The 21543-nt window shown below is 40.5% G+C and overlaps 1 protein-coding gene across 1 annotated transcript in view; it reads left to right on the top strand.

Annotated features, from left to right (window-relative positions):
- Positions 1 to 1059: 1059 nt before the first annotated feature.
- Positions 1060 to 21543, top strand: part of LOC112224812 (lutropin-choriogonadotropic hormone receptor-like) — a 39277-nt gene continuing 18793 nt past the window's right edge. The window contains exons 1-7 of the mRNA XM_042306315.1: positions 1060 to 1067; positions 2285 to 2356; positions 14308 to 14382; positions 14818 to 14892; positions 15077 to 15145; positions 19844 to 19921; positions 20288 to 20356. Of these exons, the coding sequence (XP_042162249.1) occupies positions 1060 to 1067; positions 2285 to 2356; positions 14308 to 14382; positions 14818 to 14892; positions 15077 to 15145; positions 19844 to 19921; positions 20288 to 20356 (446 nt within the window). The remainder of the gene's footprint in view (positions 1068 to 2284; positions 2357 to 14307; positions 14383 to 14817; positions 14893 to 15076; positions 15146 to 19843; positions 19922 to 20287; positions 20357 to 21543) is intronic.

Genomic DNA, 21543 nt, shown 5'->3' with positions numbered 1-21543 from the left:
TAGGAACCACTAAATGGCATTTAACCAGGCTATTACAACATAAACTGAGTGACGTGCAGCCTAACCGACATTGCTGCCTACACAAAAAAAATACTGCTTTAAAAACAACCCAGTGCTGGGTAAATAGTGGACAGAACACACGTTTGGTTATTTTTGACCGAGCCAGTTGGGTCACTTACTTGGGTTATTGAGCCATGATCCACTGGGTCAGATCAGAAGACTGGAGGCGTGGCTCAGTAGGGGCCTGACTTTCAGCTCTTTTTTGGCCACCCATGAGAGTAAATGTCACTCATGTTCATCATTTTAAGTGTGTACTCTGCAAATTTCAATTTTCATTCAATATTTTTGAAATGACATATTTTAATATAAAATGTATATTTAAATATTATAAAAAAATAGTAACTATCCCTACATTGGGATGTGCATAGGCTCTTAAGGAACTCATACTATTTTGTAAGCCCTATTTAAACTACAAAAGTGTCAGTGCTCAACCATAACATGCATTGACAATGCAACAGAACAGATTAACCGGAATTACATTTACTCTCAAAAGTGACCCGAAAAAATATGATCTAAAAGCCACGCCCCTACTAAGGCACGCCTCCAGTCTTCTGCTCTGACCCAGTGGATCATAGCTCAATAACCCAGCATCAACAACCCAATTTAAGGAAAACAATCTGTTGTTTGTGAACTAGCTGGGTCAAAATAACCCAAATAACCAAACATTTACCCAAATTGAGTTGTTTTTAACCCAGCATTTTTGTCTTGTATAATTTGTCTTTTTAATGTGGAGAGAGTAGAGCGGTTATGTTGTGATCCTGTCAGGGCTGGGCTCTAGCTGTAACCTTGTTGAATGCTGACTTACTGAGTGACGCACCCCAGGAAAATACAGGACTTTGCATTAGCGCAGGGCAGGTGGAAATGATAATGGTTCTCTCTTCTCCTCCGCTTCAATTTGCTTTGTTATGTTGGCTACCTAGGTTCGTCTATCTGAGGTCGGTTTTATTTGAGTTCTCTTTAGAACGTGACGATTGGGGAGAAAGGGGAAGCGGTTGATCAATGCCCAGGTAGCCTACAGGATGGCACCAGCAAGGCGGACGGTGTGGGTTCTTCTCGCGCTGTCGGGTGTTCTGAATTTGCGCTCCTGCTGGACTTTCACTTGTCCGTCGATTTGCACATGTTCATTGAAGAGCGATACATGTTACAAAGACACGAGAGATAAACTCAGTTGCACGAGGGAAACGCAACTGAGGTCCCAAGCCACTCCATCGTTTATTCGAAACTTGTAAGTACCCTAAAATGTCATTCCGTTTTGGTGGAGGGATTGTGCATATATTACATTAGAGCGTCAATATCTACCCATGTTTTTTTTAAATTTGCCGGACACTTTTGTCGTTGATTATTTATTATTTGATTATTTATTATGTTTATTTATTTAACCTTTGAATTCAACCAGTCAATTAGGAAACACAATCCAATTTACAGTAGATACAATGATGGCCTTTTATCAGGACAGTACTGTCTGTAGTACAGTGCCTAGCTACTGATTGTGTTTTACCCTCTTCACTTCAGTTTATTAAAATTCAGGCCACCATAGTAGACTAATACTCAGCCTGGGGTCATAGACTAGACATAACATAGTAAATGTAAATCCAATCGAATTGGTATGATATGTTATATTTGGTATGGTTATATAGTACAGATGCTTACATAAGGCAAAAATGTATGTCTAACACGAACATCTAGCAACCCATAGGTTGCGAGTTTAAATCTCATTACAGACAACTTTTGTATTTTAGCTTATTATCTACTTTTGAACTACTTACTAATTTTTAGCTGCTTTTCAACTACTTAGCATGTTAGCTAAACTTTCCCCCGAGCCCTAACCTTAACCCTTTTAGGTAACCCTTCCCCTAACCCTAACTATAACCTTAAACTTTTAACGTAACTCCTAAACTTAACCCTAACCCTTTGTCTAGCTCATTTTAGCCAGCTAGCAAATGTTAGCCACCTAGAATTCATAACATATCACATGTCTTACAAATTTGTAACATATTGTCCGCTTTGCAAATTAATTCTCTGCTTTGTAATGTAAAACATATAATACAAAATGGGTATACAAATGAATACATACCATACGAAACATAACATATCAAACTAAATGGACTGTCACAGATTTACATCCAGAATAATAAGAAATGTTCTGTGATCTGGTTGCCAGCAGCCAGCATTACCTTAGACTACATGTTTTTAAAACAAGTTTTTCCTTGTGTGTAATCTTTAGAAGACTAACTCATCTGCAGTTGAATGAAGTTCCAAGCAATGCCTTCAGAGGACTGATCAACGTGTCCAGAATGTAAGTTTCAATTAAATGTATTTATTACGCCCTTTTCACCTGTGACATATAGCATTGTCAGTTTTCCTTTAGCCCTATTACACATTTTCAGTTTAAGTCTGGGTTTACCTTTTCAATGTCATAGATCTGCAAAGCTTCATGAGGATTTTTAAAACTTGACTAGTGCCCAGTTATAAACGTATTTGTTTTGTGGAAGACCTACTGCTGGTAGCTTTTATGAAAGGTGTGATAATCTAACATTATATTGTATGAAACATTTATCTAAATGGATGTTAAAGTGGCAGTACAGTCGTCATTTTTATAATATTTCCACATTATGAGGTCAAAGTAACACTCAGATAATGGCCTTTTAGTGTAAGAGGTGGTGTTTTGTGTGAGGAGGCGCCCTGGAATTTCAGCCTGTTCAGGAGGGATGGTGTTTTTGGCCCAAAGCATGACATCACAATCAGACCTAATTAGTCTGACCAATGACTTTTGGAAACGAGTAGGCTCTAGAGTCTAGAGATGATTTTATCCACCAGGGCTGTGTATTTAAATATTAGCATTTTTATCAACACACCCACACTGTCAGACTGAGCATTTCAATGGCAAAAGGAGGCTCAGGGAAATATAAAAAATATGTTTGGAGTTATTTAAATTAAATAAACACACACTGTGATTCAATAGACATGCAGTGAAAGACTGTCTGGGGGCTTTAAGAAGAGGAAAGGAGATGTCCACTTTGGATGGGTATCTTTGGATGATGTTATGTTCTGTTAATTACTGATGTCCCCTTTAAGAATGGAGCACCCTTGATCATGCACAGTGTTGTTCTGTTATTCTGGTACAAACTAATTTTAGGAAATGTGAGGCTGCAGTTCATTTCCTTGTATTCGGAGTCTTTCTTATTATATAAATAAGTAATAAGAGCTAAGACACTACAGATGAGTTGCCTACATACACACATCCTTTTAGAGGAAGTAGTTTGACCTACATGTATTTATGATGTATTACCTTTCACCCACTATTTAGGAGATCAAAAGCATGTCAATTCATATGAACAAATTGTTGGTTACTATTTGTGAAATAATGATAAGCGTGGTTGATGAACCAACTCACTGGCCTTATGGTTAGGGTGTCCGCTGTGTTTTGTCTGTGACTACCATTAAATGTGAAGACTTATTTTATCAAATCAATTCTCTATGTACAATTATTATTACGTGATTAAACTAATCATGTAAACTTTACTTAACTAGGAAGTCGGGGCACCACGGGAAAAAGTTTATATAGTCTCTATTTCCCGAATCACCTCTTCAGATATTTTAATATGTTATCAAAACAGTCGCTTATTAATGCATTGTACCTCATCAGTTCTCATTACTGAACATCGCAAACCCTTGGATATCTGCACGAACCCTAGCATAAATTATGAATCAGTGATATACAAATTGGCTTATTTATTTATTTACTAGCTAAATAATCAAATCACAGAAATACATGAAAACACACACAATTAGTTCATACATGATACAAAGAAAGTCCCTAGAGGACGAAACCGTTATGATGGCTTGGTAGATAAAGGAAATGGGGTAGGGACCGCTCAATAGCGGGAAACTCATAGCTGATAACTACACTCATAGAAAGTGCTAATACTTTACATGAACGACCGCTTATTTGAAAAAAATGGCAATTGACATATTTTCGAGTGTATGTCTTGCTGTCTCTCTCAGATGGACCGGCGACCACAGCTGGAGAGAGTCGACAGAAAAGTCTCTGGTTGCGTTCCCCGGAAGTCACAGTCTGTCGTAGTTGTTATAATGGATACTTCAGAGAACCATTCGGAAATCTTATTAGAATAGGATGCGTTTACCAGACTAAAGTATTTAAACAGCTGCAGTCTGAATAATTATTCTTACTTTTCTAGATTTCTTCACCATTTCAACATGGGAATGATCTCCACGTCCTCTGGTCTTGTCCTTTGGTAGAGTTGTAGTTTAAACTGCTTCACACACCAGCGTCCAGCGTCACCCAGCACGTTTTGGTCTTGTAAATTCAACCATTTGCGACCTTAGCTTACACCGTGGTTTGCGTGGTCTATAGCGTTGTAGTTCCTAACCATTTCAACATTTAGGGTTGCTCCATATTTTCTGGTCTAATGTACATTTCATAGGAACTAGGTTTTATACTCTGTGGAAGAAGCGGTGGTTCTATGACACCTAATGTGATGTCTGGGCTCACGGGGGTGTGGCCACTGACTAGTTACAACTTTATGAAAATCCATACTCTCATTTAGAAGGTTAACATCACATTACATCTTTTCACAAATAGTTTAATGTTTAATCACATACGTTTCACAATATTTAGATGTAAACCTGACAGAGATACAGTTATGTATGTTTCCTGTCCTTCATGAGATCACCAAATGAAACACACTCGACATGACTGTCCTTTAAGTGTCCATGGATCATTCTCATTCAAAATAGAAACATTGTTTAATTGTTCAAACGTTTGATGTCCAAGGGTGTCTCTGTGTTCCACAGTTTACATTCCAATCTCGAACACTACAGAGCATAGGGGCATTTTATGACCGACCATAAAACAGTCTACTTCCCGCTCTCCCCCTCTGAGAGAGAGCACACGCACCCCCCTGTAACCTGATCCTTCAGATCGTCACAGGAGAGTTATGACAGCCGGAAGGTTGTGAGTTTGTTCCCCGGCCGAGTCATAACAAAGACTGAAAATGGGACCCGATGCGTCTCTGCTTGACACTCAGCATTTAGGAGATGGAGTGGGGGTAAGGCCCTGTGATAGACTAGCAACCTGTTCTGAGGGATTACTTGTACATCAAGCTGCCTCATGCTACAGAAACAGGAAATAGTATCCTGCTCCTATGAGTATTCTTATCTTGTATTATTTCTTATTGTTGGTGTATTGTCGATAAGGAACCTGCAAGTAAGCATTTCATTGGGCGGCGTATACCATGTTTATCCCCACATACGACTAATAAAACTTGAAACTATGAGCCAAGGCTCGTGCAAGGCTATACTTAGGTCTACTCATGGCTGATGTTCTTCCACGGTCTATTTCTGAAGACAAAAAAACTGTAGATAGTGGGGGTTGCTGTTTAAAATAATCTGATACTGCATAAAGTTTCAAAGATAAGGCACCACACTATCTCCATATAAAATGTGTCTGCTTTATCTATACTGAACAAAAATATAAGCGCAACGTAAAGTGTTGGTCCCATGTTTCATGACAGGTGTGGCATATCAAGAAACTGATTAAACAACATGATCATTACACAGCTGTACCTTGAGCTGGGGACTATAAAAGGCCACTCTAAAATGTTTTGTCACACAACACAATTAAACAGATGTCTCAAGTTTTGAGGGAGTGTGCAGTTGGTATGCTGACTGCAGGAATGTCCACCATAGCTGTGGCCAGAGAATTGAATGTTAATTTCTCTACCATAAGCCACCTCCAACGTTGTTTTATAGAATTTGGCAGTAAGTCCAACCGGCCTCACAACCTCAGATCACGTGTAACCACGCCAGCCCAGGACCATCACATCCGGCTTCTTTACCTCCGTAATGTGCAGGAATAAGCTACGGATAATGAACACAAATGCGTTTTATAAAAGGCAATTTGAATGCACAGAGATACCGTGATGACATCCTGAGGCCTATTGTCATGCCATTCATTCGCCGCCATCACCTCATGTTTCAGCATGATAATACACGGCCTCATGTCGCAAGGATCTGTGCACAATTCCAGGAAGCTGATACTTTCCCAGTTCTTCCATGGCCTGCATTCACACCAGACATGTCACTCATTGAGTATGTTTGGGATGCTCTGGATCGACGTGTACAACAGCTTGTTCCAGTTCCCGCAACTTCGCACAGCCATTGAAGTGGAGTGGGACAACATTTCACAGGCCACAATCAACAGCCTGATCAACTCTATGCGAAGAAGATGTGTCGCGCCACATAAGGCAAATGGTGGTCATACCAGATACTGACTGGTTTTCTGATTCAAGCCCCTACCTTTAAGGTATCTGTGACCAACAGATGCATATCTGTATTCCCAGTCATGTGAAATCCATAGGTTAGGGCCTAATTCCTTTATTTGAATTGACTGGTTTCCTTATATGAACTGAATCTCAGTAAAATCTTTGAAATTGTTGCATGTTGCATTTATATTTATGTTCAGTGTAGTTAGATAACGTAGACTTCATCGGTCATAGTTAGGGAATAGAGCGCCACTTGGGACGCACACAATGCAGCCCAAAGATACTATTTGTGCATACAAACACACACAGTGAACAGCATAGAGGGTCTTGGTCTGAATATAAGTGTCACGATCGTCTGAAGAAGTGGACCAAAGCGCAGCGTTGTGAGCGTACATTTGCTTTTATTTATTTAAATGTCGCCAACAAAACAAGAAACCAAGAAACGACCGTGATGCTTACAAGGGCTATAGTGCCACTAACAAAGATAACTTCCCACAATAACAAAAGGGAAAAAGGCTGCCTAAGTATGATTCCCAATCAGAGACAATGATAGGCAGCTGTCCCTGATTGAGAACCATACCCGGGCAAAAAACAACAACAAAAAAAAAACATAGAAATCTGAACATAGAATGTCCACTCAAATCACACCCTGACCAAACCAAATAGAGACATAAAAAGGCTCTCTACGGTCAGGGCGTGACAATTAGGCATTGTGTGGATAGAAATAGCATCACAGTTTTCATTATGAATTTCATTAATCACTTTTGTTTTTCAGTCTCATAGACACATAATAAAGTCTCAATGTGACTGATTGGGTATCAAACCCTGGTTTCTTGTGAGACACAAGACTGTGTTAGCACACTGAACAAAAGCCGCAAACATGTTTTACTACGCCATCTTTCTTACACAAGGTGGGTGGAACCAGATGGGAAAAGTGGGTGCTTATTGTTTAGTTGGGAGTTGCTGGTGTAGTAGGGAGTCGATGGTTTAGTAGGGAGTCGATGGTTTAGTAGGGAGTCGATGGTTTAGTAGGGAGTCGATGGTTTAGTAGGGAGTCGATGGTTTAGTAGGGAGTCGATGGTTTAGTAGGGAGTCGGTGGTTTAGTAGGGAGTCGGTGGTTTAGTAGGGAGTCGGTGGTGTAATAGGGAGTCGGTGGTGTAATAGGGAGTTGATGGTGTAATAGGGAGTTGATGGTGTAATAGGGAGTTGATGGTGTAATAGGGAGTTGATGGTTTAATAGTGTAATAGGGAGTTGATGGTTTAGTAGGGAGTTGATGGTTTAGTAGGGAGTTGATGGTGTAATATGGAGTTGATGGTGTAATTGGGAGTCGATGGTTTAGTAGGGAGTTGATGGTTTAATAGGGAGTTGATGGTTTAGTAGGGAGTCGATGGTTTAGTAGGGAGTCGATGGTTTAGTAGGGAGTCGGTGGTGTAATAGGGAGTTGATGGTTTAGTAGGGAGTTGATGGTTTAGTAGGGAGTTGATGGTGTAATATGGAGTTGATGGTGTAATATGGACTTGATGGTGTAATAGGGAGTTGATGGTGTAATAGGGAGTTGATGGTGTAATAGGGAGTTGATGGTGTAATAGGGAGTTGATGGTGTAATAGGGAGTTTGGTTTAGTAGGGAGTTGATGGTTTAATAGTGTAATAGGGAGTTGATGGTGTAATAGGGAGTTGATGGTTTAGTAGGGAGTCGATGGTTTAGTAGGGAGTCGATGGTTTAGTAGGGAGTCGGTGGTTTAGTAGGGAGTCGGTGGTGTAATAGGGAGTTGATGGTTTAGTAGGGAGTCGATGGTTTAGTAGGGAGTCGATGGTTTAGTAGGGAGTCGGTGGTGTAATAGGGAGTTGATGGTTTAGTAGGGAGTTGATGGTTTAGTAGGGAGTTGATGGTGTAATATGGAGTTGATGGTTTAGTAGGGAGTTGATGGTGTAATATGGAGTTGATGGTGTAATATGGAGTTGATGGTGTAATAGGGAGTTGATGGTGTAATAGGGAGTTGATGGTGTAATAGGGAGTTGATGGTGTAATAGGGAGTTGATGGTGTAATAGGGAGTTTGGTTTAGTAGGGAGTTGATGGTTTAATAGTGTAATAGGGAGTTGATGGTGTAATAGGGAGTTGATGGTTTAGTAGGGAGTTGATGGTGTAATAGGGAGTTGATGGTGTAATAGGGAGTTGATGGTTTAGTAGGGAGTTGATGGTGTAATAGGGAGTTGATGGTGTAATAGGGAGTTGATGGTTTAGTAGGGAGTTGATGGTTTAGTAGGGAGTTGATGGTTTAATAGTGTAATAGGGAGTTGATGGTGTAATAGGGAGTTGATGGTTTAGTAGGGAGTTGATGGTGTAATAGGGAGTTGATGGTGTAATAGGGAGTTGATGGTTTAGTAGGGAGTTGATGGTTTAGTAGGGAGTTGATGGTTTAATAGTGTAATAGGGAGTTGATGGTGTAATAGGGAGTTGATGGTGTAATAGGGAGTTGATGGTGTAATAGGGAGTTGATGGTATAATAGGGAGTTGATGATTTAGTAGGGAGTTGATGGTTTAGTAGGGAGTTGATGGTTTAATAGTGTAATAGGGAGTTGATGGTGTAATAGGGAGTTGATGGTTTAGTAGGGAGTTGATGGTTTAGTAGGGAGTTGATGGTTTAGTAGGGAGTTGATGGTTTAGTTGGGAGTTGATGGTTTAGTAGGGAGTTGATGGTGTAATAGGGAGTTGATGGTGTAATAGGGAGTTGATGGTGTAATAGGGAGTTGATGATGTAGTAAGGAGTTGATGGTTTAGTAGGGAGTTGATGGTTTTGTAGGGAAATAATCTGACCTTGATTACTGTAAATTTAGATAGCTGGATGCTACACTAATTTACCAATCTAAAACATTTTAGCTGACGTGGGATAATCGAGTGACTATTAGTGACTGACATAACAAGAGAAAAACTGTTGGTGCACAACCACATTTCGATATTGCACCTTGTGTATTCGACAATTCTACCTTGCAAAAGTTGAGACCCAGACTGAGTTCCCAAAAAAAACTATGTATTTAAAGTGCTGCCTGCTATCCAAATGTAGAATTTGAAAAATCATTCTATTTCTACGATTCCAACAGTTCACCAAATAATTAGGCCTAGATTGTTGGTTCATATCATGCAGCCCTACGTGACAAAGTGCAGAAATTGTAACATGAGTGCAGGAAATGCAGAATATTTTTGAAATTGCTGAAACATTTTTGGGGTTGAAGTTGGATTTGAACAGTATAAAACAATCAGAATGTAGAATTCCCATTGAAATCACTTATAATTTATGTGTTGCCACTCTAGGGTCATGAACTACTCATAAAGCATATTTAGAACTTTAATTATTCCAAAACATCAAATACCATCAAAAACTTGAAAAATATTGTGATATGATATTCTGGCCATATCGCCCAGCCTAGTTCATGCTTATTTTACTTTAATTTATGGTCAGCTTGCTGCAAGTAGTTATTGTAAAATACACAGTAACTCACTTTGGCTGATCTCTGTCACTCTTTCTGACCTCATGGTGTGGCAGGAAGGTCAGTTTGCTGTCAACCAAGAGGTTGAGGCCAGGTGAGGCTGAATCCCAAGTATCCTCACCACAAAGAACACTCAGTACTTGTCAACTCATGTTAAGCTGCAGTTGAAGTCGGAAGTCTACAGCTTAGCCAAATACATTTAAACTTTTCACAATTCCTGACATTTAATCCGAGTAAAAATTCCCTGTTTTAGGCCAGTTAGGATCACCACATTATTTTAACAATGTGAAATGTCAGAAGAATAGTAGAGAGAATGGTTTATTTCAGCTTTTATTTCTTTCATCACATTCCCAGTGGGTCAGAAGTTTACATACACTAAATTAGTATTTGGTAGCATTGTCTTTAAATAGTTTAACTTGGGTCAAACGTTTCGGGTAGCCTTCCACAAGCTTCCCACAAAAAGTTGGGTGAATTTTGGCCCATCCCTCCTGACAGAGATGGTGTAACTGAGTCAGGTTTGTAGGCCTCCTTGCTCGCACATGCTTTTTCAGTTCTGCCCACAAATTTTCTATGGGATTGAGGACAGGGCTTTGTGATGGCCACTCCATTACCTTGAATTTGCTGTCCATAAGCCATTTTGCCACAACTTTGGAAGTATGCTTGGTGTCATTGTCCATTTGGAAGACCCATTTGCGACCAAGCTTTAACTTCCTGACTGATGTCTTGAGATGTTGCTTCAATATATCCACATCATTTCCTCCCTCATGATGCCATCTATTTTGTGAAATGCACCAGTCCCACCTGCAGCAAAGTACCCCCACAACACAGTTGGGATGGTGTTCTTCGGCTTGCAAGCCTCCCCCTTTTTCCTCCAAACATATCAATGGTCATTATGGCCAAACAGTTCTATTTTTGTTTCATCAGACCAGAGGACATTTCTCCAAAAAGTACGATCTTTGTCCTCATGTGCAGTTGCAAACTGTAGTCTGGCTTTTTTTATGGCGGTTTTGGAGCAGTGGCTCAGCCTTTCAGGTTATGTCGATATAGGACTTGTTTTACTGTGGATATAGATACTTTTGTACCTGCTTCCTCCAGCATCTTCACAAGGCCCTTTGCTGTTGTTCTGGGATTGATTTACACTTTTCAAACCAAAGTAGGTTCATCTCTAGGAGACAGAACGCATTTCCTTCCTGAGCGGTATGACGGCTGCGAGGTCCCATGGTGGTTATACTTGCGTACTATTGTTTGTACAGATGAACGCGGTACCTTCAGGCATTTGGAAATTGCTCCCAAGGATGAACCAGAATTGTGGAGGTCTACAATTTTTTGGGGGTGAAAAACTATGTATTTTCCAGCATGATAGAGCACCTTGCTATAAGGCAAAAATGATAACTAAGTGGCTCGGGGAACAAAACATTGATATTTTGGGTCCATGGCCAGGAAACTCCCCAGACCTTAATCCCATTGAGAATTTGTGGTCAATCCTCAAGAGGCGGGTGGACAAACAAAAACCCACAAATTCTGACAAACTCCAAGCATTGATTATGCAAGAATGGGCTGCCATCAGTCAGGATGTGGCCCAGAAGTTAATTGACAGCATGCCAGGGCAGATTGCAGAGGTCTTGAAAAAGAAGGGTCAACACTACAAATATTGAATCTTTGCATCAACTTCATGTAATTGTCAATAAAAGCCTTTGACACTTGAAATGCTTGTAATTATACTTCAGTATTCCATATTAACATCTGACAAAAATTCCTAAAGACACTGAAGCAGCAAACTTTGTGGAAATTAATATTTGGTCATTCTCAAACTTTTGGCCACAACTGTACATCCAGATCCCATCTAACTAATGCATTGCATGTATAGCTGGGTTAATCCCTCATCTGGGCTGACAGCTTTACCCCAGATGGCCTTTGAGTCAAGGACCCCTCACCACTCAATTGGCAAGACCCATGTTATGGTATTCCATCAGGGGGAATGGCTTACTGTAGCCTGGTTCCAGATCTGTTTGTGCTGACTTGCCAACTCCTATGGCCAGGGGAACAAGCTTCCCCTGATCTGATCAGGATGCAGCTGTCTTCTTACTGATAACTCAATTAGCGTCCGATTGAGATTTTGGTTGAGGTTTATTGCAGCCCCCTTAGCTATCATTATCTCTTTATATGAGTTTAAGGACCAGCAATTGAAATGGGTTTAGAATATTTATTGCAGAAATGGAATGGATGTAAGAATAAGGATTCAGGAGGGGAATGAGAATTAGACCGGATGAAGCCATGGACTGCAGATGAAGGATCCTTAGGGATTTACTCTGTAGGTTTTGGCCAGGAGTTTCAGGTAGACATCACCGTCAGGCCGTGGTAGTTGGGCTTCTGTAAGGATGGCAATCCCCTAAGGAGATCCTTGAAGGAATGTAAGTAATATGAGATAGAAGGTGGCAATGATTTGGAGGCTGGTAACTCAGTGTCTTGAAATGCAGCACAGAGAGCATGCAACACAAAACGAAGAGGAGGAATGACTGTTTGGTCAGGTTTAAACAGGGTGGTATCGGTGATTAAGAAGAGTGAGAACAGGTGGAGACTGGTTATCAGTTAGTAGCAGCTAGAGCTTGTTTGAGGTGCTACGTTCAAGGCACCTTGTTAAGTGTTGCCAACAGTAGTGGAGGCTGATTGTCAATGGTTAGCAGCTGGTGCTTGTTAAATTGGCAACTAGCTAAGTGTTACATTCAAGTGTGGTCCTCTCTCCTGAATTTTTGTTAATTCTTAACACCATTAATCAGTTAAGCATTGAACCAAATATTGTGTGTTATAGCTAGCTAACAGTATCATAATACACTGATCCAAGAGAGGTTCACCCCATGCTTATGAGGTCAGAAAGTTAAGGACAGTCCAGACACCACATGTATCCACTACATCTGCAAGGTTACCATTTACTATGTAGCCCAGTTACCACTTGGAATTGCGGTCCAGAAGTGGGCCAGGTCTGGTTCTCATCATGTTATGATCATTTTTTAAATCCAAGCAGTAGTGCATCGATGGAGGCTTTGTCTTTTGTTTCCATTATGATGTGACGTCTCTGTCACTTCAATCTCCTCCTCCTAACAAATAGCATACATGACCCCTGTGTAACTCATGTCTTCAAGTTTGTGGTGACACAATAAATGTTTCTGTCCTGACTGACCCCATTCATGTTTCAGTGTTATGCACATTGTTCCACATTTACACTTGAGTGGGACAATGTTATCTGATGCAGTGTTAAATCAACTCCTGAATCAAGACTTTGCAACTCTAGAAATGTTACACTCAAAAATCAACACTAGGGCATAGATTCAATCAGATCGAGTGTTAACCAGTGTTAACCAGCTTTGGCCAACACCACAGATGTTTTGACGGTGTTCGAGGTGTTACCATGGTTAAAACTGACATATCGGTAAGCTGCTGCTCTTGTGTCACAAACCACTCACGTTCTTATTATCCCTACTGTGTTAGAAGTTCAAAACGATGCTAGAAAGTGTAGGCTGCATCTATGTGAGAAATAATGATTCTCAAATGTCAAACCATTGATGTTAGGCCATTGCATGTTTTCATGTTAATTTGGATGTGGGATTTATAGCCTACCAGTCTAATTTGAGTGTTTGAACTTGTAACACAGCTGCATGAATTTCTAACACAGCTGCATGGGATTTGTCGGATCATAGTAGGTTGCAACGAGCCGCTTGTGGATATGACAGCTCGAACGCAGTTCCACCTCCGACACCACCAAAACAACCAATATGCCGATGTCAATCTGATTTAATCCAGTCCTAGGTCACACTGGCTAATTTGCTGGGGTGGAGTTCAGATGGTATTGTCTTGTCATGGATGACTCACATTGGCTGGAAATCATGGCCCAGCCTCTCCTCCATGTGTGAGGATGCTCTGAAATGAAATGGCTTTTTAATCGTTTCACAAAAGTAACAGTAATTAAGATGTTATGCAACAACTTAAGAAGAGGTACACACACACACACAAACACATACACTCACACGGGGCTGAGGGAAAATAAGCAGAGTGGGTCGCTAGGTTTAATTATCTGGTTTAAGATGGAATCTAAAAGGCTATCTAAAGAAAAGTGTTGGTTAATTACATATCAGTGGGTGGTACGGTGGACTGGAAGGGTAAAACGTATTGAGGTCTATAAAAAAAGTAGAATTAACAATAGAAGAAAGGGGTTGAGAGGGTGTGGAAGGTTGGTTTGGGATGGGGGATGGGTTGGAATGTAGCAAGGGCATCATCAGGAAGACAGGAAACTGTCAAGGGCATGTCACTAGAGCCTCTCTGATCCTATCCCCTTTTGGCCTTATCAGAATACTTCTCATTTCACTTTGCGATCCATTTGCAGTTTACTCTCTGCATATTCTGTCTCTATTTTATTATTAAGGAGAATAGTCCTTTAGAATGTGAATTTACATTATGCTGTCTTTTTTTCTGCTACAGTGAGATATCTCAGAGTGACTGCACCAGGTACATAAGAAACCATGCATTCCTCTCTCTCCACAGCCTGACTGAGATGTAAGTGTCTCACACACACACACACCATATTACAGAATTTTCCTCTCCCAGTTCTGAAGGTTTTAATTGGTGAGATAACGTTTTGTTCCATTGAAGGTTTTGTATTTGACTGTGTTTACATTTTCTTAGTTTGTGTCTTCTACCCTATTAAGTTACTGTAATAGACTGTGGTTTATTTGAGGATTTTGTTGTGGGTCTTTGAACTTTTTTCTAAATCCATTTGTCTGGATTGAACACAACAATTCATGCAGAATATTACTTATTTACTTAATCTTCATTCTTGGACAGAATATTACTGTAACAAAAAAATGTACACGTATGATTCACAAGTGCACTTATCATGAGTAAAAATATGTTACTTGATTGAGATGTTGGAAATCAGTGTTAAAGTTTTCTAAATAAATGTTTATTGTGATGCTTTCTTTTATTCCTTAGACAGATACAAAACATCAGAAATCTGATCAGTATAGAGAAGGGGGCCTTCACTGATCTGCCCAAGCTGAGATACCTGTAAGCTTTTATGGCAATATTATTGTTAGTTACCATACTACTGTAAATCCAGCTACAACAACTCAGTTTGTCAATATTCCATTTTGGCATTTTGTTTACTTGATGAAATGCTGTCACAGCTTTGTAACACACACATTTCATCCACTTAAAAAAAAACTATTTCCCCCTCTTCTCTCTCTTCCAGGAGTATCTGTAACACAGGAATAATACACTTTCCAGACTTCTCCACCATCTCCTCCCTGGTCATACTGGAGTACTTCTTCCTGTACGTATCCAGAACCTAAAACTCAATGAAATAATATTATAAACGGTGTGGTTCAAATCAAATCAAATTTTATTTGTCACATGCGCCGAATACAATTACAGTGAAATACTTACTTACCAACAACGCAGTTTTAAGAAAATACCTTTAAAAAAGTATGATTTTTTTATTTATTAAAGAGCAGTAGTAAATTACAGTAGCGGGTGCTATATACAGGGGGTACCGGTACAGAGTTAATGTGTCAATGTGCGGGAGCGCCGGTGTCGAGGTAGTTGAGGTAATTATGTAAATGCAGGTAGGGTTATTAAAGTGGCTATCCATAGATGATAACAGAGAGTAGCAGCAGTGTATCGGGGGTGCAAATAGTCTGGTTTAGCCATTTGATTAGCTGTTCAGGAGTCTTATGGCTTGGGGGTAGAAGCTGTTTAAAAGCCTCTTGGACCTAGACTTGACGCTCCAGTATTGCTTGCCGTGCGGTAGCAGAGAACAGTCTATGACTAGAGAGAACAGTCTATGACTATGGTGGCTGGAGTCTTTGACCATTTTTAGGGCCTTCATTTGACACCGCCTGGTATAGGAGGTCCTGGATGGCAGGGAGCTTGGCCCGGTGATGTACTGGGCCGTAAGCACTACCCTCTATAGAGCCTTGCGGTCCGAGGCCGAGCAGTTGCCATACCAGGTAGTGATGCAACCCGTCAGGATGCTGTCGATGGTTCAGCTGTAAGGATCTGAGGACACATGCCAAATCTTTTCAGTCTTCTGAAGGGGAATAGGTTTTGTTGTGCGCTCTTGACAACCGTCTTGGTGTGCTTAGACTATGTTAGTTTGTTCATGATGTGGATGCCAAGGAACTTGAACCTCTCAACCTGCTCCACTACAGTCCCGTCGATGAGAATGGGGGCGTGCTCGGTCCTCCTTTTCCAGTGGTCCACAATCATATCCTTTGTCTTGATCACTTTGAGGGAGAGGTTGTTGTCCTTGCATCACACGGCCAAGTCTCTGATGTCCTCCCTATAGTCTGTCTCATCATTGTCAGTGATCAGGCCTACCACTGTTGTGTCATCAGCAAATGTAATGATGGTGTTTGAGTTGTGGCTGGCCGTGCAGTCATGAGTGAACAGGGAGTACAGGAGGGAACTGAGCAGGCACCCCTGAGGGGCCCCCGTGTTGAGGACCAGCATGGCAGATGTGTTGTTACCTACCCTTACCACCTGGGTCCAGGATCCAGTTGCAGAGGGAGGTGTTTAGTCCCAGGGTCCTTAGCTTAGTGATGAGCTTTGAGGGCACTATGGTGTTGAACGCTGAGCTGTAGTCAATGAATAGCATTCTCACACAGGTGTTCCTTTTGTCTAGATGGGAAAAGGCACGTCTGTGCTAGAAAAACAGTCCTGTAGTTTAGCATCTGCTTCATCTGACCACTTTTTTAATAGACCGAGTCACTGGTGCTTCCTGCTTTCATTTTTGCTTGTAATCAGGAGGATAGCATTATGGTCAGATTTGCCAAATGGAGGGCGAGGGAGAGCTTTGTACGCATCTCAGTGTGTGGAGTAAAAGTGTCTAGATTTTTTCCCCCTCAGGTTGCACATTTAACATGCTGATGGAAATTCGGTACAACTGATTTAAATTTCCCTGCCATTGAAGTCACCGGCCACTAGGAGCGCCGCCTCTGGATGAGCGTTTTCCTGTTTGCTTATGGCGGAATACAGAGCATTGAGTGTGAGAAAAACTTTGAGACTTTCTTAGATATCGTGCACCAGCTGTTGTTTACATAAATGCATAGGCCCCCGCCCCGTGTCTTACCAGAGGCTGTTGTTCTGTCTTACTGATAGTGTATAACCCGCCAGCTGTATGTTCTTAATGTTCAAGCCCTGAATGCTGATTGGCTGACAGCAATGGTATATCAGGCCATATACCTCACCTCCTCGGGCCTTATACAAGGATAATATAGCTATACCCATTTTAAGATCATATACACTCAACCCCAGTTGTATGTGACTCTACTATTCTAATTATTTTCACTGAAAAGGAACTGACCCTGGTCTTTGTGATGACATCCTGTGGCCAGGGAATGATATTTAGTATCTCTTCTCTTTGCTTCTTTCCGCTCTTCTCGTCTCTCTTCTCCTCTCCTTTTCTCTTCTCTTCATGACGTGTCTCCTTATAATGCTGTTCACCACTGTAGAACCTCAAGAGTGGGAGTGGTGTCCATTTTTGTTCATGAACATTTTCATTTATTTGTACTGTTGACCTCGCACTTGCATCTGATGATATTGATGTTGAATCTCTTTTCATAGAAATTCCCTCCTGTTCATTTTTTGGTTGATAAAATGTGGTATTGGATGCATCTATTGGCCACACGATTCTGACATTGGTAGTTTCATTAATATCTTTGGATCAACCTTGGATTTGATTATTAATGGAGATACAAATGTGTTTTCTATTGGGTGATTACAACATAAATGTATTTAAAAGTGAGAACCACTCACTAACATCTGACGTTTTAAATACTTTATACTCCAGCTATCTGACCAGATCATCTGCCACCCTTATTGATAATATTTTAACAAATTCTTTAATAATGTGTAATAATGTGGCTAATGCAGGTATGCTTGAAACTGACATTTCTGACCACTTTTAAAATGTCCACTTCTCATTGGTAGCTGGAAATTAACAGATGTGAATGATTAGTAGCATTTAATGTGGAATATGTTTGAGGATGCCAGGCAGCCCTGTATCACGCACTCCTATCATTACACACACCAACCTTCCCTCGTCACGCGCATCAGCGATATTGGACTCACCTGGACTTATATCTTCACCAAATCTATGCAAGCTGGTATTGTTTCTAAAGATAAAAAAATTGCCAAAGTTATCTCCCACTATAAATCTGGGGATCCAAGATCATTTACAAATTATCGCCCGATATCTGTACTGTTTTTCTGAAATCCTGGAAAAATGGGTGTATAATTTAAATCAGCACTGTATTCTATATGAACACCAATATTGTTTTTGTAAAAACTACTCCCACAGATATGGCTTTTTGCAACTTGTAGATAAAATATTTACAGCCCTTAAAACCAATGAATACACTCTTGGCATCTTTTTAGATTTATCCAGAGCGTTTGACACGGTTGACCATGAAATATTACTTTCTAAACTGCATTAATACAGTTTTCATGATTATACATATAATTGGTTATATAGTTCATGATAGAGAACGATTTGCTTTGCATCTACAAGGGCCAAGAGATCCTGTGGCGTTTCGCAGGGTTTGATAATTGGACCTTTGTTATTCCTAATCTACAGTATATATATGACCTTGTCGCTGTGTCTTCTACCCATTCTCTTTGCTGATGATAGCAATTAGATTTTATCACACAAGCATTTTGATTCACCAATTAATGAAGCCCTCTCAGGCATGGACACATTTTCTGAGCGGTTCCAGATAAACAAATGATATTTAAATGTTAAAAAGTCCAACTTTATTGTATTCACTGGTAAGAATATGAAATATTGTGACCTCCCGGGTGGCGCAGTGGTTAAGGGCGCTGTACTGCAGCGCCAGCTGTGCCACCAGAGACCAGGCTCTGTTGTAACAGGCCGCGACCGGCAGGTCCGTGGGGCGACGCACAATTGGCCTAGCGTTGTCTGGGTTAGGGAGGGTTTGGCCAGTAGGGATATCCTTGTCTCATCGCGCACCAGCGACTCCTGTGGCGGGCCGGGCGCAGTGCGTGCTAGCCAAGGTTGAAAAAAATGCACAGTGTTTCCTCCGACACATTGGTGCGGCTGGCTTCCGGGTTGGATGCGCGCTGTGTTAAGAAGCAGTGCGGCTTGGCTTGGTTGGGTTGTGTATCGGAGGACGCATGACTTTCAACCTTCGTCTCTCCCGAGCCCGTACGGGAGTTGTAGCGATGAGACAAGATAGTAGCTACTAACAATTGGATACCACGAAATCGGGGAGAAAAAGGGGTAAAAAATGAAATATAGAAAAATAATAATAATAAAAAATAGGAGCCTGAATCTCGTTTGGTGGGAATGAAATGGAACAAGTCTGCAAAGTGATGAAATCTGCTGGTATCATCAAAGATTAGTTGTTTGGTTCATCAGGCTTAACTCTTTATTATAGCTTTATTTACCAATTTACCAATAGCTCATTCACTGTAATATTGACAGGACAAATTACTCATCATACAAAATACATTTTTTTGTGATTGCCGATTGGTTCATTTATGATTAGTGGGTTTTGTTATCTGTTTTAACAAAGCTTTATTTTTTTACTTATGTATTGTGTATTGTTTTTTTGTGGTGTGGTTTTTATGTAATCCCTTGGGCTTCCAACCTGCACATTGTTTATCTTTTTAAAATTTGTTTTCATCTGTATTGTTGTTTATCACTTATTTTCTTTGGTGCAAATAAATTAAACCTTAAACCTAAACCTTCTCCTCTTTACTCCTATCTGCTTCTTTTCTCTCCTATCCTCTTCTCTTATTTTCTCTCCCCTTCTCTTCTATCCTCTTCTCTTATTTTCTCTCCTATCCTCTTCTCTGATTTTCTCTCCCCTCTTTTCTCCTATTTCTCTTCTCTCCTATCCTCTGCTCTCCTATCCTCTGCTCTCTTCTATACTATCCTCTGTTCTCCTCTTCTCTTCTCCCCTATCCTCTGCTCTCCTCTTCTCTCTTCTGTGTGCAGTGAGCTGGGAGACAACATGCAGCTCCACAGTATACCTGCCAATGCCTTTCAAGGGATCACAGAGGAGAGTGTGTACATGTGAGTATGAGTCCAATACTATTACTTATTTGGAGCCAAACTCCAAACAGCCATACTGTAGGATATCCAATTTTTGTGAGAAAATGAATACATTTCTTAGATTTCATTTTGTCTCACCACGTGTTCAGATCAGTGATGAGAAAAAGATCTCATCTGGGTGTTTAATGTAAGAATTGTTTCACTGCTGATTTAATTAAATCTCATCTAATTGATTGCGGTAACCATGATAATTTATCAAATCCAGGGTTTAGGACAGCACTTGTGAATTATGTTTTTCAATCCATTACTGCTGTATGTAAGCAATAGTAAATCGGTCAAGCTGATAACAACCAATTGAAATTAAATGTGTGAAAATGTTTCTTTCAGGAAAATTATAAAAAATGGATTCAAGGAAATCAAGTCGCACGCTTTCAACGGAACAAAGCTGGATAAACTGTACGTAATTCCTCTCAAACAATTAACCTTTTCTTCCGCTTCCTGCTTAGTTTCAGTTCTTACAATGAAGTGCCTGAACACACAAACACGTGCAAGCACTCACACAACATCTAAACAGGAGCTGCTCTTGTGATTTTTGCTGAGCCTTGGTTGCTGTTACTTCAGAGATGTGTCAAAGGCTTGGTTAATCAAAGTCCATTACCAGTAAAATAACATCTTGGAAGACAACATTGAGTGGGTGCCATGTTGTTTACTTTACCCTGTGCCACGCTGTGGCGGCGGGATGCAACATCTTGATCTCGCCAGAATCGCTTTCAATCAGTCTAAACATTCATATACTGAAGACAAATAGAAACGCAACATGCAACAATTTAGAAGATTTTACTGAGTTACAGTTCATAGAAGGAAAACGGTCAATTGAAATTAATTCATTTGGCCCTAATCTATGGATTTCGGTCATCAGCCCACCCACTGGAAGCCAGGGATTGTCTCTAAATTACATTCTCTGAAAATTAGTCATAAACCAGACCCTACCCATGCATCGTGGAAGAAAGACCTCTCTGTGTGTAGTACTGTGACTAATTGGAAAAGGGTTTTGTCCAACATATAATTTTCCTCAAGAAACCCCAACCACCAAATGATACATTACAATTTTGCCCATAGAACTTACTGCACACCATGCAAACTATGAAAGCCAGACAATCCCCAAATTGCTCACTGTACCCTCAGGGGGCTCCTGGCAATTTTTTCATATGGTCTGTGAGTGCCCAGGGGTTTTACATTTCTGTGGTTGTGTTTCATCCGGTCTCATTGACATAATGGTTAGAAATGTTCACCATCTATTTTATTGTCAAATGAGGACATGACTCTCTCTGTCAAACAGCAACGTATTTGGCTGGCTGGATTAACAACAGCCAAAAAGATGATAGCTTCACGTTGGCAGGCTCCTCATTCTTTAAGCAGACAGCAGTGGCTGTTATCATTCATGGACATTATAAACATGGAAATATCTGTAGGACGCATGCATGGGGTGAGTGAAAGAAACATATTTTCTCTTTCATCAACTTATGACTCTGTAAAAACACTGCTGTTGTAAACCACTACCGTAATTGCTGGACTATTAAGCGCACCTGAATATAAACCGCACCCACTGAATTATTAAAAAATATGTATTTTGTACATAAATA

The sequence above is a fragment of the Oncorhynchus tshawytscha genome, linkage group LG25 (genome assembly GCF_018296145.1).
Source record: "Oncorhynchus tshawytscha isolate Ot180627B linkage group LG25, Otsh_v2.0, whole genome shotgun sequence".
Taxonomy (NCBI): Eukaryota; Metazoa; Chordata; class Actinopteri; order Salmoniformes; family Salmonidae; genus Oncorhynchus; species Oncorhynchus tshawytscha.
The sequence above is the reverse complement of the archived record's forward strand: the minus strand, read 5'-3'. Positions and strand labels throughout refer to the sequence as shown.